The following is a 19,515-nucleotide window of genomic DNA, read 5'->3' as shown; positions in this document are numbered from 1 at the left end:
ACTTTTAAAAGTCAGTCACACTGTTGTGGCTCTGGAGTCACATGTAGGCCAGACCGGGTAAGGACGGCAATTTGCCTTGCCTAGTCGAGATAGTTGGTGTAGAAGACAGCTGGAACAAATGCAATGCCTAGAATTTTCCAGTCCCGCTGGGGAGGGGGTTCACCCACAGCGGATGTAGTGAGCCATTCAAAGGTCCATTGGCTTCGATGGGACTGGAAGATCCTGCTGGCGGGTGGGGTCAGATCATTTTAACCAATGGGCTGAATGGCCTGCATCTGTTCTGTAATAATTCTATGAGATCTCCCAAGACAGCCATAAGGGACCAGAGGAAAGTAATTGCCTGTCAGCTCTTTAGCTGGTCAAATGGGAGGCACAGTGGTTAGCACTGCTGCCTCACAGCGCCAGGAATCCGGGTTCGATTCCGGTCTGTGTGGAGTTTGCACATTCTCCCCGTGTCTGCGTGGGTTTCCTCCGGGTGCTCCGGTTTCCTCCCACAGTCCAAAGATGTGCCGGTTAGGTGGATTTGCCATGCTAAATTACCCCTTAGTGTCAGGAGGACTAGCTAGGGGTAAATGCATGGAGTTATGGGGATAGGGCCTGGGTGGGATTGTGGCCGGTGCAGACTTGATGGGACGAATGGCCTCCTTCTGCACTGTAGGGATTCTATGAAATCCCATCCAGAAGACAGCTCTGATCCTGATTAATGTTACTTGTAACTGGATTTATGGGTCTTATGTAGATGGCCTTCATTGAAGGCATCTGGCAATGTTCTCAAACTGAAATAACACAACTTAGTAAATGACTATCTCCACAACCATTCAGATCGTTAACTGCTTTTTATGTTCCATTTTCACAGAAAAGTTCCAACAAAACTCCATTGCCGTTGAGAATCTACAATTGAGAAGCTATCAGGTGGAGCTGGCAGAACCTGTACTCGCTGGTGACAACACACTCGTTTGTGCTCCTACAGGTACTGCTTTCTGTTTGTTTGATTACTTGTGCTTCCTCTATTTTCATGGCTCCACCATTAGCGGCTGTCCCTTACGCCCTAAACAAGGAGAGGCGATGGCCTAGTGGTATTATCACTCGACTATTAATCTAGAATTAATCCAGAAACTCAGCTCATGTTCTGGGGACCCGGGTTTGAATCCTGCCACGGCAGATGGTGGAATTTGAATTCAATTAAAAAATATCTGGAATTAAGAATCTACTGATGACCATGAAACCTTTGTCGATTTTCGGGGAAAACCCATCTGGTTCACTAATGTCCTTCAGGGAAGGAAATCTGTCGTTCTTACCTGGCCTGGCCTACACGTGACTCCAGAGCCACAGCAATGGTTGATTCTCAACTGCCCTCAGGCAATTAGGGATGGGCAATAAATACTGGCCAGCCAGCGACACTCATGACCCACAAGTAAATTTTTTAAAACTCTGGAATTCCCTCCCCACACCTCTCCCTCTTCCTTTAAGACACTCATTAAAATCTACCTCTTTGACCAGATGTTTGGTTACCTGTCCTATTATTACCTAATAGAGCTCAATGTTGGGTTTCTTTGGTGAGGCGCTTTGTGCTGTTTCACTGCATTAAAGACATTGTATAAAAGCAAGTTGGCATTTTTTCTATCGCAGGCCGTTTTTATACGTTCCAATTCTAAACCTTATGAAAGCAAAAGAGTGCAGATGTTGAAAATCTGAAATAAAAACAGGAAATGCTGGAAAAACACAGCGGGTCAGGCAGCACCCGAGAGAAACAGAGTTGATGCTTCAGATCGATGACCCTTCAAAACATTCTAATTCTAAACCTGAAGTGTGTCTGCCAGAATTTCTATCACAACCCTCCCCAACATTGCTACTTAAGCTCACAACTCCCTTTCAAAAGGTGGAGATTATTTTATGTGATATCGTCAGTGGTTGTGACTAATGCTCCAGAGAATTGGTGTCCCAGACCAGGTGACCATTACTCTGGTATGTTGACAAGAAACTGACACCCTCACCCAAACAGCAATAGATCACTTGTGAACCGATTGATTGATTTTTTTTAAAAGACGCTGCAATGGTTCCATGGCCACTTTTACTATGGCTTCTCATTTCCAGATGTTTTTCTCAAGTTCTCAGACCGTCATGGTGGGATTCGAACTCCAATTCTCTGGAACATTTGTGTAGGCCTCTTGGTTACCAGTGAAATAATTTAATCACTGCACCACTAGATCCGCGTGGAATTGACTGCCGCCTTTGCTTCTTATCACTGGGAGGAAGAACCTGCTTCATAGTCTAGTATTCATGATGGAATCACTGGCATCATCCAAATGCTCTAATATGTTATTAGAATAGCAGCACACTGAGCCACTGGCAGCTATCTGTGACCCACAGGGTATGCTATCAAACAAACAAAATATTAATGCAATGTGATCGAGCTTAGCCACGCTGACAAGAATGTTTAATAAGTGTCTTTTCCCATTTCTGTCCCAAAATGTCAAACTTAGGATGTGGAAAAACCATCGTTGCCCTCCACATCAGTGAGACGCACCTTACCGAAGCACCCGAGGGGGAGAAAAGGAAGGTTGTCTTCATGGCTACTACAGTTCCTGTCTACGAACAGCAATATGACTTGTTCCTGAAACACTTCCAGAAAACCAGGTGCGCCCAGAAATGACGACACCTCAGTCCTTCGTAGAAGAACCGTGAGCTGGAATATCTCGCTATTGTTTCAGCTTTATTCTTTTGATTTGATTTATTATTGTCACATGTATTAGTATACAGTGAAAAGTATTGTTTCTTGCGCGCTATACAGACAAAGCATTCCGTTCATAGAGAAGGAAATGAGAGAGTGCAGAATATAGTGTTACAGTCATAGCTAGGGTGCAGAGAAAGATCAACTTAATATATGGTAGGTCCACTCAAAAGTCTGATGGCGGTGGGTCAACCTCCAGTTAAGTTGACATGGAGCTGCACAGAATGTATAGAATAGAAACAGGCCATTCGGCCCATTCAGTCTGTGATACAAAATGCTGGAAAACTGCAAGAGATTGTTTCAGATCGATGACCTTTCATCACAAAGCTTGTGCTGGTGTTTATATTCCACATGAGTCTCCTCCCATTACATCGGCCCTATCTCAGCCTTCCAGCATCTCTATTTCCAGTTCTCTCGTGCTCATCCAGTGTCGTTTGGAAAGTATCCCAGTCATTTATCTCAACCACTTCCTGTGGTATCAGGTTCCATATTCTCACCGTGCTCTGAGTAAAGAATTCTCCCTGTTCTTATTTAGTATCAACTCTCTCGTATTTATGCCCCCTGCTTTTGGTTCCCCCCCCCCCCCCCCCAAATGTTGAAACGTTCTCTCTGCATTTACTCTGTCCAACTGTTGGAACATGAGTCCAGGAGGAGGCTATTCAGCCCCTTGAGCTTCTTCCACCATTTAATGAGATCATGGCTGATCTGTAGTCTAACTCCTTTTCCACAGCATTGCCCCATATCCCCTAGTGCCTTCGACTAACAAAACTCAATCAATCTCTATTTTAAAATTGACAATTGACCTAACTCATTTTGCAGGAGAATGACTAACTTCTATCATCCTTTGTGTGTAGAATCATTAGAATCCCTACAATGCAGAAGGAGGTCATTGAGCCTGGACCGATAACATTCCCACCCAGGCCCTATCCCCATAACCCCACGTATTTACCCCGCAAATCCCCCTGGTACTAAGGGGCAATTTAGCATGGTCAATCCACCTAACCTGCACATCTTTGGAGTGTGGGAGGGAACCCACGCAGATACGGGGAGAACGTGCAAACTCCACACAGACAGTCACCCGAGGCCAATCCCTGGCGCTGTGAGGCAGCAGTGCCATAGAATTGTTTCCTAATTTCACTTCTGAAAGGACTTTCTCAAATTTTTATACTATGTCTCCTAATCCAATCCATTCCCCTTTTAAAAACTGAAAAAATTTGATCACTTTACTCCTTAACCTTTTAAGTACCAGGAAATATGATCCTAGTTTGTGTCATCTCTTCTCGTAGCTTCTCATAGGAGTCCACAGATCATTCTCGTAAATCTACACCATGCTCCCTACGAGGCCGTATATCTTTCTTAATTGTGATGCCTAGAACTGCTCACGGTAACTTTAAATGTGGTCTAACCAGGGCTTTCTTCAGCGGGGATTATAGAAGCTGGGGTTCTACCTCCTTGCAGCCTAGTCCTCTGGGTATAAAGGACAACATTCCATTCGCTTCTTTGATTATTTTCTGTGCCTGTTCATTGAAACATGCTGCAGCAAGGTGGCACAGTGGTTAGCACTGCTGCCTCACAGCACCAGGGACCTGGGTTCAATTCCCAGCTTGGGTGACTCTCTGTGTGGAGTTTGCACATTCTCCCAGTGTCTGCATGGGTTTCCTCCAGGTGCTCTGGTTTCCTCCCACAGTCCAAAATGTGCAGGTTGGGTTGATTGGCCATGCTAAATTGCTCCTTAGTGTTAGGGGGATTAGCGGGATAAATATGTGGGGTTACAGGAATAGGGCCTGGGTGGGATTGTTGTCGTTGCAGACTCGATGGGTCAAATGGCCTCCCTCTGCACTGTAGGTATTCTATTCTATGATGAGAGTGTGAGATTTATGCACGTAGATCCCCATATCTCTCTGGATCTCTGCTATTTCCAGGTTTTCACCAATTTTCTCAAGTATCTAGCGTGAGTCTTCAATGCATGAACCTTTGACTCAGGCTCAATTGCCTGTCCCCAGAACAAATCCTTTATTTATTTCTCGGCAATTTAGATTTCAATTCCTGATTCCTTCTGAAAGTAAAGACAAAACTGCTGGAAAAGCTTAACAGGCTTGGCAGCGTCTGTGAAGAGAGAAACAGAGTTGACGTTCCAAGTCTGTTTTGGGAGCTCTGACGAAGAGTCATATTGGACTCAGAACGCCATGGCAAATTGCCCCTTAGTGTTCCAATATGTGTAGGTTACGGCAATTAGTGGGGTAAATACATGGGGTTACAAGGTTAAGGCCTTGGTGGGATGCACTTTCAGAGAGTCAGTACAGGCTCGATGGGCCTAATGGCCTCCTTCTGCACTGTAGGGATTCTTTGGCTCTATGATATCAATAGCATCTATAAATAGTCCCACTCCACTATGTTAGTCACCCCTTCATAATATTCAATCTGGTTTCTCAGATGTGACCTTCCCTTTCACAAATCCACGCTGCCTCACTCCCGTTGGCCAAACACCTTCAAGATAACACATTCATAATTTTAAAAACTTCAACCAGGCCATTTTTGAACCATTTCAAAAGAAAGAAAAACAGAAACTCCGATCAGGCAATATCTGCGGAGAGAGACAATTTCCATCTTGAATTGAGCCATCTCTTCTCAATCTCTGCACTCCTTTTTGATAACTACAATCTCTCAGTTCTGGCACCATCTTGTGAGTATTTTTTGCATTTTCTCCCATGCCTGTACGTCATTTCTATCGCACGGATCATAAAACTGCACACAGTACTCTTTAACGCGACCCGACCATGGTGGTTAGCACTGCTGCCTCACAGCGCCAAGGACCCGGGTTCAATTCCTGTCTCAGGTCACTGTCTGTGTGGAGTCTGCACATTCTCCCCATGTCTACGTGGGTTTCCTCCGGGTGCTCCGGTTTCTTCCTACAGTCGGAAAGACGTGCTGGTTAGGTGCATTAGGCGTGTTAAATTCTCCTTCAGTGTACCCGAACAGGCACTGGAGTGGGGCAACTAATCCCCAAAATCTACACATCTTGGGATACTAAAGGGCAATTCAGCATGACCAATCAACCTAACCCACATCTTTGGAGTGTGGGAGGAAACCAGAGCATCTGGAGGAAACTCCAGGATGGTAGTTTGCCTCCCTGGTGCAAGGGTCCTGGATGTCTCTGAGCGGGTACAAAGCATCCTAAAATGGGAGGGAAATCAGATGTCATTGTCCACATTGGCACGAATGACTTGGGTAGAAAGAGTAGCGAGATCCTGCAACAGCAAGTTAGGGAGTTAGGCAGAAGATTAAAAAGCAGGACCTCTAGGGTAATAATCTCAGGGTTACTCCCCGTGCCACGTGCTAGTAAGGCTAGGAACAGGGAATTAGTACAGCTGAACACGTGGCTAAAGAACTGGTGTAAGAGGGAGGGTTTCAGATTTGTGGATCATTGAGATGTCTTCCAGGGAAGGTGGGGTTGTACAAGAAGGACGGGTTAGACCTGAACTGGAGGGGCACCAATAGCCTGGCTGGGAGGTTTGCTAGAATGGTTCATGTGGGTTTAAACCATGGAAAAAGACCAGGCTCCCGCCAGTGTCATGTTTGACTTATTTAGTGTGCCTGTGGAGTGGGATCATGATGATTCAGGAATTATAATCCAGATCACAGAGGAATGAATAAGGATTCGTTCAGTGGCTAGGTAATCGACTCCTGCTGAGCCAAAGTCAGAAGGTTCAGGGTTCAAGTCCCACTCCAGAGACTTGAGCACAAACCATCCAGGCTAAGGCTCCTGGTGCCATACTGAGGGAGTGCTGTCCTGTCAGAGGTGCCATCTTTCGAATTAGGCTTTAAACGGAGACCCGCTCTGTTAGACAGATGTAAAAGATCCCATGGATGGCACAAGAGCAGGAGAGTTCTCCTTTATGATCTGACTGACATTTATCCTTCAAGGGACATCGCTAAAAATAGATGATCACATTGCTGTTTCTGGGAGCTTGCTGTGTGCAAATTGGCTGCTGCGTTTCCATGGTTACAACAGTGACTACACTTCAAAAAGGGCTTAATTGGTTGTAAAATCATAGAGAGTCGCAAAAAGATACAGCACGGAAACAGGCACTTCAGCCCAATTCGTCTATGCCAACCAGGTTTCCTAAACTGAACTAGTCCCATTTGCCTGCGTTTGGCCCATATCCCTCTAAACCTTTCCCATCCATGTACCTGTCCAAATGTCTTTGAAATGTTGCAATTATACCTGCCTCTACTACCTCCTCTGGCAGCTCATTCCATATAGGCACCACTCCCTGTGTGAAAAAGTTGCCCCTCAGATCCCTTTTAAATCCTTCCCCTCTCACCTTAAACCTTTAGTTTTGGACTCCCCTACCCTAGGGAAAAGGCCTTGGCCATTCACCTTATCTCGGCCGCTCATGATTTTATAAACCTCTATAAGATCACCCCTCATCCTCCTACGCTCCAGGGAAAAAAATCCCAGCCTCTCCTTATAATTCAAACCTTCCGGTCCTGGTAACATCCTTGTAAATCATTTTTTGTGTCCTTTCCAGTTTAGTAATATCCTTCCTATAGCAGGTGACCAGAATTGTATGCAGTACTCCAAATGTGGCCTTACCAATGTCTTGTACAGTTGTAATATAATGTCCCAACTCCTGTACTCAATGCTCTGAAGGCAAGTGTGCCAAGTGCCTTCTTCACCACCTTGTCTACCTGTGACTCCACTTTCAAGGAACTATGTACCTGCACCCCTAGGTCTCTCTGTTTGACAACACTCCCCAGGGCCCGACCATTAACTGTGCAAGTTCTGCACATCTCCTGGAACATTGAGGTGGTGAAAGGTGGTATAAAGTAAGAGCCTGGTTTTACTTGGCGGGTGACGTTATATAACTCTCCACATGTAGACTGTGAGGAGTGGGGGGTTCACAGATTCATTCCTGCACCAGACCAATTTCCATCTACCCATTTATCTTTCAGCTTCAAGGTGTGTGGACTCTGTGGTGACAAAGTGGACAGCTCTCCCGTGCAAATGTTGGTTGAGGAAAATGATATCGTTGTCCTGACACCACAGATTCTGCTGAACTGTCTGAAAGATGGACGGATCCCATCCTTCTCTCTCTTCACTCTGCTGATCTTTGACGAATGCCACAAGACCACAAAGAATCACCCATACAACGTTTTAATGAAGAAGTACTTGGATATCAAACTGGGCCCAAGATCATGCATTTTACCTCAGGTTAAACTTCTGCCAATTGTGTTTTTATTTCTGATTTCTGTACCGGGTCCTTGGCTTTATTGGTAGACGCAGTGAGGAAGCCACCATAAATTCAGCTGGGGTATTGTGTCCAATTCGAAGCACCACACATTAGGAAGGTTGCCAAATCCTTAATGAAGGCGCAGAGAAGGTTTACTAGAATGCCAGCAGTTTCGCAAGATTGGAGAAGGTGCAACCTTCTTCTTTAGAGTGGAGAAGGATTAGGGAAATTTGATAGAGGTGTTCAACATCTTGAAGGATGAATAAATCAAATACGGAGAAGTTGACAAGTGAACTAGAGGCGACATGAATAAAAAGAAAATGTTGCAACAGGTTGTTGTGATCTGGTAGGCACTGAAAAGGTGGTGGAAGCAGATTCAATAAGAATTCTCAAAGGGAAATTGGATAGACAGAAGGGGAGGACATTTCCTGGGCTATGGGGGGGAAAGAACAAAAGAGTCAATGGCTTAATTAAAGATCAATAAGATGAACCAGGAGACCCCCTGTTAAATATCATTTTTATTATGTGATTTTGCATTGTACCATAAGACGTAGGACACACGAAGGCCATTCAGCTCATCGGGTCTGCTCTGCCATTCAATGAGATCATGACTGATCAATGATAATCCTCAACTACACTTTCTCACCTTATCCCCATTACCCTCGATTCCCTTACTGATTAAAACCCTGTCTGTCTCAGCCTTGAACACACTTAATGACCCAGCCTCTACAGCCCTCTGCGATAAAGGATTCCACAGATTTACTCCCCTCTGAGAGAGGAAATTCCTCCTCATCTCTGTCTTAAATGGGCGACCCCCTGACTCTGAGATTATGGCCTCTGGTCCTAGACTCTCCCACAAGGGGAAACAACCTTTCAGTATCTAGCCTCTCAAGCCCTCCCTGAGAATCCTTTATGTCTCAATAAGGTCACCTCTCATTCTTCTCCAGTGAATTCAGGCCCAACCTCGCCTCATAAGGAAATGTCTCCATACCCGAGAGTAAACTAGTGGACCTTCATAGAATCCTTACAGTGCAGAAGGAGGCCATTCAGCCCATCAAGTCTGCACTGACAACAATCCCACCTCGGCCCAATCCCCGTAACCCGACATATTTACCCCATAATCCCTCCAGCCTATGCATCTCGGGACTGCTAAGGAGCAATTTAGCATGGCCAATGCACCTAACCTGCACATCTTTGGACTGTGGGAGAAAACCCACACAGACGTGGGGGAGAATGTACAAACTCCACACAGACAGTGACCCAAGCCGAGAATCGAACCCAAGTCCCTGGAGCTGTGAGGCAGCAGTGCTAACCACTGTGCCATCGTGCCATCCTTCTCTGGACTGCTTCCAACATTAGTATATCTTGCCTTAGATAAGGGGACCAAAACTATTCACAGTATTCCAGGAGTGGTCAAACAATGCTTTTTATTGTCCTAGCAAGACTTCCCTATTTTTACACTCTTTGAAATAAAGGCCTTTATCCCTTTTGCATGCTATCATAGACGTTCCTTCCCTTATGTCCTTTCCTCTGTTCCCTTCCTTCCCTGTTATCTCTTTCTCTCTGTGGAGTTTTCAGCATTTTCTGTTTATATTTTTCATAATCAAAATATTTGATATTTTTCAAAATCAACTGGAAGATGTTTGAGGGTGAAGGGAAGGAGATATGAGGTTTGTCTGAGATCACACCTCTCTGTATAGTATGAAAGATCTCTGTTTGTTTCTCAATAGATTGTTGGATTGACAGCGTCGCTTGGAGTTGGTGATGCCTGCTCAGTCAATGATGCAATGAGTTATATTGTCCAAGTCTGTGCCAATCTTAATGCTGAAGCCATATCAACTGTGGAAAGGAACAAGGAGGAACTGGACAAATACGTCTTTGTTTCAGCAAAACGTAAGACTTCAAACGGCATCAGAATCTCAGCAGCTTAGCAGAGTAGCACTGAAATTTTTATTTCTGCCCAGCGCCCAATGATGTTCTTAAACCTGCTGGAAATCGACTGCTTCTTACCACTTGCCCATTGAGTTTTTAAGAGTATGGGCGGTTCTTTAAAAGTAATGAAAGGGTTTAATAATATAAATGTAAAAGTGATGTTTCCACTTGTGGGAGAGTTCAGAGCTAGAAGCCATGAGTGTAGGATAACGACCAACAATGTTCCCTCTAATTTCCTTTCTATGTGAGCAGCCTGTCTATTACACTCTGCTGTCCTTAAAGATTTAAGAAGTGGCTGTGCATGCACACATTTTGAAGGGAATGATTCTCACAGCCTGTTTGGTCCCTGGCAACACATTCCTAGTTGATCACGAATAAATCCAATTTGGAATTCAGGACCCGGGTTCGAATCCCACCACAGCAGATGGTGAAATTTTAATTCAATATAAATCTGAAACCATGGTCGGTTATTGTCAAAACTAATTTGATTCACAAATGTTCTTTAGGGAAGGAAATCTGCCATCATAATCGCTCTGGCCTACTTGCGACTCCAGCCCCACAGCAATGTGGGAGACTCTTAAATGCCCTCGGAAATGGTCCAGCAAGGTACTCGGTACAAGGGCAATTAGGGATGGGCAGAAAATGCTGGCCCAGCCAGCAATGCCCACATCCCCTGAATAAATTTTTAAAAAGGGGAAGCTGGTAAACATACAAGAGAAAAAGAGTAAGATATGCTAACAGGGTGAGATGAAGTAAGCTGGAAGGAGCACAATGGTTAGCACTGCTGCCTGACAATGCCAGGGACCCAGGTTCAATTCCCCGTTTGGGTCACTGTCTGTGTGGATTTCCTCTGGGTGCTCCGGTTTCCTCCCACACTCCAAAGATGTGCGGGTTAGGTGGACTGGTCATGCTAAATTGACCCTTAGTGTCAGGGGGACTACTAGGGTAGATGCATGGGGATAAGGCCTGGGTGGAATTGTGGTCGGTGCAGACTCAATGGGTCGAATGGCCTCCTCCTGCACTGTAAGATCTCTATAATTCTATGGGCAGCATGGACCAGCTGTGTCAAATGGCCTGTTTCTGTGATGTGACATTCTACATAATTCTATCCCTTCTGAATCTGTCATTAATGTTGCTCAAAGACATTACAAACTAGACATTGATCCAAACAAATACTTTATTTGATGTATGCAAACCAAAATGGAGTGTGAATAGATACCCGATCCCAATTATAGCAGATTTATCTCTGATCCAGATGCCATCATTGAAACGTTGGGACTTCCATTCCACTTAACGCAAAGTTACAGCATCAGTACAGGGTCGGCTCTGAGGCAGTTCCTGGTGCTGTTCGTTCACAAGCTGTAGAGTTGAGCTGGCAGTCAGAGGGGCCATTGCTGTTCCCAGCTGCTGCTGCTAATGAAACCATGCAAATAAATGCATCAGGTGCAATGAGAAAGTGGAAACCTTCTGACATAGAGCCAGGGGCAATGGAGATAGTTGTGTGTTTCTGTGAAGATAATAAAGGTAAATAAAAGAGTAGTGCTGAAGTTTGTTCTTAACTGTGAAACTTCCTGAGATGTACTCTAAACTTGTTTTTTTTTAATGTTTGTTATTCCTTGACAGACACTCGAGAAACTGCCAAACGTATAAAAGATCCATTTGCAGACATTATCTCTGAAATGATGGCTCAAGTAGAGGCAATGGCCAAGAACATTTACAACATTGGTAAACGGCAATGCTTTTATGCAGTGAGATTTCTACTTTTGCAGAAGCATAGAGTTTATTTATTAGTCACAAGTAGGCTTACATTAACACTGCAATGAAGTTAATGTGAAAATCCCCTCGTCGCCACACTCCGGCGCCTGTTCGGGTACACTGAGGGGCAATTTAGCATGGCCAGAACACCTAACCAGCACGTCTTTGGACTGTGGAAGGAAACCAGAACACCCGGAGGAAACCCACGCAGACACGGAGAGAACGTGCAAACTCCACACAGACAGTGACCGAAGCCGGGAATCGAACCCGGGTCCCTGGCACTGTGAGGCGGCAGTGCTAACCACTGTGCCTCCCATGGTTGGATCTGGCCCATTCGTGCTGAGTGGTCTGTATTCTGGATTAAAGATTTCCATTTTTTTCACTAATTGTAGATAATTCTAAATGTGCTTGGGTGTCATTGTTCATGGTCAATGGAGGAAATCTCTCTCTCAATGTTTAATTTCATCCTTGCAGATGGTCTATCGCAAATCCAGATCATAAACCGCGGGACGCAGAAGTATGAGCAATGGATCATTGAAGTGCAGAAGAAATGCAAAATTCTCCGAATGCCTGACGCAGAAAAAGAGAAGGCAGTCTGCCGGGCACTTTTCACTTACACTGAGCACTTGCGGGTGAGGAGACCTTGTCTGTATTGCTGTCACTGCCTGGATATCAATTGGGTTTTGAGTGTGTGCATTTGATGCATTTCCACTTACTTTCATTTCAAACTCAACTATTTGCACATCCTTTAACTTGAGGACAAAATGCTTTACTGTACAATATTATACTCAAGAAGCTCGACACCATCCAGGACAAAGCAGCCCCGCTTCATTGGCACCACATCTACAAACGTCCACTCCCTCCACCACCGACGCTCAGTAGCAGCAGTGTGTACTATCTGCAAGATGCACTGCAGCAATTCACCAAAGTTCCTTGGACAGCACCTTCCAAACCCATGACCACTTCCACCTAGAAGGGCAGCAGATACATGGGAACACCACCACCTGCAAGTTCCCCTCCAAGCCACGCACCATCCTGACTTGGAAATATATCGCCGTTCCTTCGCAGTCGCTGGGTCAAAATCCTGGAATTCCCTCCCTAACGGCATTGTGGGTCAACCCACAGCACGGGGTCTGCAGCGATTCAAGAAGGCAGCTCATCACCACCTTCTCGAGGACAACTAGGGATGGGTAATAAATGCTGGCCAGCCAACATTTCTTGCCCTTGAGAAGGTGGTGGTGAGCTGCCTTCTTGAATTGCTGCAGTCCACATGCTGTGGGTTGATCCACAGTGTCCCACAAAAAAATCTACACTAATTTTAAACTAAACATCTAATAGGAACTGAAATGTTTGGATATATGATTCATATCTGCTCATTACATCAGCTCTGATTACACTACTGTCAGCTGTTGATGCCCTGAGCTCTGAACTTGCCTCCCTACATCCCACCCCATCTCTCTCCTGCTTTAAGACACTCCTTCAAAAAAAAAAACCTCCCTCTTTTAAACAAGCTTTTGGTCATGTTGTAAAATCAAAATACTGCAGATACTGGATATCCAAAATAAAAACAGAAGATGCTGGGAATACTCAGCAGGTCTGGTAGAATCTGTGGAGAGAGAAACAGAATTAATGGCCAGAATTCTCCGGCCGTTCACACCCTGCCACCGTTGCCAGCCAGGATGGAGAATTTGGTGCTCAGCTAAAACTCCATTCACTGCAGCAGGACGGGAGAATCCGGCCCAATGTGACTTCAGAACTGCAGCTTTTAGTCATCTGTCAATAATCTTAAGTGGCCCGGTGATACGTTTTACCATAACCATTCCTTGGGGTGTTTTACTATATTACAAGCGCTATACAAATGCAATTTGTTATAGTTTATTTATATATTAGAATCCATTTTGTTGTATAATTTCAGAATCACTGTATACGGTGGCACAGTGGTTAGCGCTGCTGCCTCACAGCGCCAGGGAGCCGGGTTCAATTCCGGCCTCGGGTCACTGTCTGTGCAGTCTGCACTTTCTCCCCGTGTCTGCGTGGGTTTCCTCCGGGTGCTCCGGTTTCCTTCCACAGTCCAAAAATGTGCGGGTTCGGTTGATTAGCTATGCTAAATTGATCCTTAGTGTCAGGAAGATTAGCAGGGTAAGTGAGGGTTATGGGAATAGGGCTTGGGTGGGATTGTGGTCGGTACAGATTCGATGGGCTGAATTGCCTCCTGTACTGTGGTGATTCTATGATTCTTAATCATCTCTTAATAGCCACACAATGAATTCCCCATTTTATTGGTTTATTGCACGTTATTAACTATTGTTCTCCTATATCGGTTTAATTGTAACCTCTCTTTCCCCTTAGAAATACAACGACGCTCTGATTATCAATGATGATGCCCGCACCAAAGATGCAATAGACTATCTGGAGGAATTTTTTGATAATGTGCAAAGAGGCGGATACGATGTGACAGAACAAACGCTTACTACTTTATTTGAAGGTGAGAATCTCTTGCCAGTTTGTGGAGGTTGCCTCCTTATCTCTGGAATTGTTCACACTGTTTCTTTACAGTGATGACGTTACTCTTGTTGTGCTAGAGTTATAGATAAAGCTTTGCATCACTCATGTTCATAAAGCTTTAGGAAAAACTTTATCTTTCATCTCTTTTTATATTCTGGCTCCAGAGGTGGGCTTTCTGATTTTAATGGTATTAACCTTAAATCAGCTTCAGTTTTTAGATTCTTATCTCTGTTTTCAAATCCCTCCATGACCTTACCCCTACATATTCCTATAACCTCTACCATCCCTCCATCTCAGCGCTCCTTCAATTCTGGCCTCCTACGATCCCCAATTTTCATCCCTGGCCGTACCCTCAGCTTTCCCGCCTAAACTCTGGAATTCCCTCCCTATATCTCTCCGTCGAGGGCAGCACGGTGGCACAGTGGTTAGCACTGCTACCTCACAGCGCCAGGGACCCGGGTTTGATTCCTGGCTTGGGTCACTGTCTGTGCAGAGTCCGCACGTTCTTCCTGTGGCTGTGTGGGTTTCCTCCGGGTGCTCTGGTTTCCTCCCACGGTCCAAAGATGTGCTGGTTAGGTTGATTGGCTATGCTAAATTGCCCCTCAGAGTCCCAGGATGTGAAGGTTAGAGGGATTAGCAAGGTAAATATGTGGAGTTGTGGGATAGGGCCTGGGTGGGATTGTTGTTGGTGTAGACTCAATGGGCCAAATGGCCTCCTTCTGCACTGTAGGGATTATATAATTATAGGTGGACTGGTTCTATGATTCTATGACTCTCCTTCTTTAATACCTAACTTTTTGACAAAATGTTTGGTCATTTGTCTTAATAACTCCCCTTAACAACATGGCTCAATGTCAACTTGTGTTTGTTAAAACTCCTGTCCAGTGTCTACCATGTTAAAGGTGCTATGTAAATGCAGGTTGTCAAAGAAAGTTGATTTATGCTTGATGATGTGCACTACCTGTTGTCCACGTCGCTCTTTTGCTACCTCCGCTGAATCCCAGTTTGGTGCTTTGTGTCCTATTAGAAAAGAAACAGCAACTGATGCAAATCGAAGCTGATCCAAGAAATGAGAATCCCAAGCTTTCTGCAGTGAAGGACATTCTGAAAGAAGAGTACGACAGCAATCCAAAGACCAAAACTATCCTGTTTGTCCAAACTCGGGCACTTGCAGATGTAAGCTGCTGCATTAATAAGAACGCATTTGTCCACAGAGCAAGTGTTAACAGCAAAGTGTACTGAAAGCTCATAAGACCGTAAGATAGAGGAGCAGAATTAGGCCATTCGGCCCATCAAGTCTGCTCTGCCATTCAATAATGGCTGATTGTTTTTCAACTCCATTTTCCCACCTTCTCCCCATAACCTTTGATCCCGTTACCAATCAAGAATCTATCTCTCTGTTTTAAATACACTCAATGACCTGGCCTTCACAGCCTTCTGTGGCAAAGAATTCCATAGATTCACCACCCTCTGGTTGAAAAAATTCCTCCTCATCTCGGTTCTAAAGGCTTTACTCTGAGGCTGTGCCCTCGGATTCTAGTATCTCCCACTAATGGAAACATTTTCCCTACCTCCACTCTATCCAGGCCTTTCGGTATTCTGTAAGTTTCAATGAGATCCCCCCTCATCCTTCTAAACTCCATTGAGTATAGGCCCAGAGTCCTCAAACACTCCTCATACGTCAAGCTTTTCATTCCTGGGATCATTCTCATGAACCTCCTCTGGATCCTCTCCAAGGCCAGCATATCCTTCCTTAGATACAGGGCAAAACTCATGACTAAAACTACAACAAAGTGTCCTGATACAAGCAGGATTATTTCTCCATCAAACATGCAATGAATGGAGGATAGTTACACAATACATGTGAGTAAAAGAATCCCTATCATTTACAGCAGTGCATGTCCACAGACATGATTACGTAATTTGACCCATCAGTTACCAGCATTCTGATTGGGACTTGTGCTGTCACTATACAGACTTTATTATTCAGCAGAAATAACTAGTTTGTCCAGAATAAGTTCCACAGTTGTGGTTCTGCTGAAAACTCTTGCAGAACGAGCTGTGGTTTCCATTGTAAAACCTGATTAATTAATAGACGTCAAAGAATGTTTTACCAGTTTGTAGAGCTTACCTTGTTATCTCTGTTCACACAAAGGCTCCTGGCTAACACAAAAATGTTTCTCTCTCTCTCAGCGTTCTGGACAATATAAAATGGAATCATAGAATAGTACACCACTGACGGACCATTCAATCCATCGAGTCTGTGCTCTCTCTTGTGGAAGCAACCCACTTAGTCCCACTCCCTGGCTCTTTCCCCATATCACTGAAGGTTTTCCTCCTTCAAGTCTTTATCCAGTGACTTTTGTAAGTTGCCATTGAATCTGTTTCCAACACACTATCAGGCAGTGCATTCCAGATCCCAACCACTCATTGCATAACAAAAAACTTCCGTTCATTGAATCAAAGAGTCCTCCAGGGCAGTAGAATCATAGAATCATAGAATGCTACAGTGCAGAAGGAGGCCATTCGGTCCATCGTGTCTGCACAGACCACAATCCCACCCAGGCCCTGTCCCCAAAACGCCATGCATTTACTCTAGCTAGTCCCCCTGACACTAAGGGGCAATTTAGCATGGCACATCTTTGGAGTGTGGGAGGAAACCGGAGCACCCGGAGGAAACCCACGCAGACACGGGAGAATGTGCAAACTCCACACAGACAGTGACCCAAGCCAGGAATCAAACCCAGGTCCCTGGCGCTGTGAGGCAGCAGTGCTAACCACTGTGCCAAGGTTCTTTTATCTCGCCTTAAATCCATGCCCCCTGGTTATTGAACTGTCACCCCTTGAAAACAGTGTCCCATTATTCATGATTTTGAACAGCTCTAGCAAATTCTCTGTTTTCCCTGCTCTTAATAAGAACAATTCCAACTTCTCCTGTTTAAAGTTTATTTATTAGTGTCACAAGAAGGCTTGCATTAACATTGCAACCCCCTAGTCGTCACAGTCCGGCGCCTGTTCAGGTACACTTAGGGAGAATTTAGCATGGCCAACGCACCTAACCAGCATGTCTTTTGGACTGTGGGAGGAAACCCGAGCACCCGGAGGAAACCCACACCGACACGGAGAGAACATGCAGACTCCACGCAGACAGTGACTCAAGCTGGGAATCGAACCCGGGTCCCTGGCGCTGTGAGGCAGCAGTGCTAACCACTGCACTCCATCTATCCACATAACTGAAATATCTCAGCTCTGAAACTATTCTGGTAAATCTCTTCTATACCCTCTCCAAAGCCTCCACGTCCTTCCTAAATTATGGTATCCAGAATATGCATCTGGACTTGGGTCAAATTATCAACCAATATTCTTTACGAAGAAAGTAAGGGTTCCATTCAAAGCCATTATGTTGGTCGCCCTAAGAACAAGTAGCAAAAGTCCCAAATTTTTCAATGGATTAGCTTAAAGACAACAAGATTTCCTTCTGTCCCTCCACTTTGATCATATTTCTTTCCGAATATATTCCCAAATTTCTGCCCTCCATCCAGCATTCTCCAGGGGAGGCGATGGCCTAGTGGTATTATCACTAGACTATTAATCCAGAAACTCAGTTAAAGCACATGGGGTTACCTGGATAAGGCCTGGTGGGATTGTGGTCGGTGCAGGCTTGGTGGGCTGAATTGCCTCTCTCTGCACTGTAGGGATTCTATGATATAATAGAATAGGCTCAAGGGTCTGAATGGCCTCCTCCTGTTCTTCCAATACAGGCAATAGAAAGTAAATGTTTTCTTAAATGTCTGAATTAAGAAAAACCTTACTTGAAATCAGGTTGAGCAAATCATGAAATCTATCAAAATGAGGTTCTGATGTTAGGTTAAGCTATTCTTTGCTCGAGGCACCTTTATATTAATTTAAAAGTGTACATTATTTTCCATTTTCTAAATATTTACAGGCTTTGAAGAAATGGTTACAAGATTGTGAGGCATTGGCGTTCTTAAAGCCGGAAATGTTGTTGGGAAGATCAAAGAGCTCAGGTAATATGCTGAGTGCAACTGTTATAGACTTTAACATGATAAAGCTGTACTCCTCACTAAGATGTTATTTAAGTATGAGATGTTAAAATTAGCAAGGATGTTGATATAAATAAGTAGAAATTGTTTCCACTGGCAGAAAGATCAGTAACCCACTAAAGGCAGCACTGTGGCACAGTGGTTAGCCCTGCTGCCTCACAGCGCCAGGGTCCCAGGTTCAATTCCGGCCTCGGGTCACTGTCTGTGTGGAGTTTGATGTGGAGATGCTGGCGTTGGACTGGGGTGGGCACAGTTAGAAGTCCCTCTCTCCACTCGCACTGTCTGTACCTGTGAAGACTTGATTACCTGAAAAAACTCGCATTCCAACCATTATCTTGCAATTGTGTCTTTGCCTATATATGCCGTGTTTGTGAAACCTAACTATCCATTCACCTGATGAAGGAGCAGTGCTCCGAAAGTTCATGATTCCAAATAAACCTGTTGGACTTTAACCTGGTGTTGTGAAACTTCTAACGTGTGGAGTTTGCACATTCTCCCTGTATCTGCGTGGGTTTCCTCCCACAGTCCAAAGATGTGCAGGTTAGGTGCTTGGCCAAACTAAATTGCCCCTCAGTGTCAGGGGGATTAGCAGGGTAAATGCGTGGGGTTGCAGGAATAGGGCCTGGGGTGGAATTGTGGTTGGTACAGACTCAATGGGCCGAATGGCCTCCTTCTGCACTGTAGGATTCTATGACTCTAACAAAGAATTAGGATAATTTGGAAAAAGAACCAGAGTGAAGTTTTGTTTTTACACAGCGAGTGGTTGTGAACTGGAATGTGCTGCCTGAAAAACTAAAGGAGGTAGATTCAGCAGAACTTTTCTAAAAAGGATTGGGTAAATCCCCAGGGCCTGATAATCTAGATCCTTGGGTACTAAAGGAGGTGGCCATGGAAATAGTTGATGCCTTGGTTTCATCTTCCAAAATGATTCTGGAACAGTCCCGGCAGAGTGGAGGGTGGGAAATGTAACCCCGCTATTTAAAAACGAGGGAAGGAGGAAACAGACCAATTAGCCTCGCATCAGTAGTAGGGAAAACACTAACAGGACACTTAGAAAATATCAACAGGATTAGACAAAGTCAACATGGATTTATGAAAGGGAAATCATGTCTGACAAACCTATTGGAGTTTTTTGAGGATGTAACTAGCAGAATAGACAAGGGTGAACCAATGGATGTGGTGTATTTGAACTCTTGGAAAGCTTTTGATAAAAGTCCCTCATAAGGTTCGTGTGTAAAATTAAAGCGTACAGGATTGGGGTAATCTATTGGCATGGTTGAGATTTGGTTAGCAG

The 19,515-nt window shown here is 44.7% G+C and overlaps 1 protein-coding gene across 1 annotated transcript in view; it reads left to right on the top strand.

Moving 5' to 3' along the window:
- Positions 1-19,515, top strand: part of LOC144494750 (antiviral innate immune response receptor RIG-I-like) — a 76,738-nt gene that overhangs the window by 50,252 nt on the left and 6,971 nt on the right. The window contains exons 7-15 of the mRNA XM_078214038.1: positions 857-970; positions 2,484-2,637; positions 7,688-7,946; positions 9,696-9,858; positions 11,521-11,622; positions 12,127-12,284; positions 14,002-14,137; positions 15,185-15,333; positions 18,104-18,185. Of these exons, the coding sequence (XP_078070164.1) occupies positions 857-970; positions 2,484-2,637; positions 7,688-7,946; positions 9,696-9,858; positions 11,521-11,622; positions 12,127-12,284; positions 14,002-14,137; positions 15,185-15,333; positions 18,104-18,185 (1,317 nt within the window). The remainder of the gene's footprint in view (positions 1-856; positions 971-2,483; positions 2,638-7,687; positions 7,947-9,695; positions 9,859-11,520; positions 11,623-12,126; positions 12,285-14,001; positions 14,138-15,184; positions 15,334-18,103; positions 18,186-19,515) is intronic.

The sequence above is a fragment of the Mustelus asterias genome, chromosome 6 (genome assembly GCF_964213995.1).
Source record: "Mustelus asterias chromosome 6, sMusAst1.hap1.1, whole genome shotgun sequence".
Lineage (NCBI taxonomy): Eukaryota > Metazoa > Chordata > Chondrichthyes > Carcharhiniformes > Triakidae > Mustelus > Mustelus asterias.
Note: the sequence above shows the minus strand (reverse complement) of the source record. Positions and strands in the feature narration are given on the sequence as shown.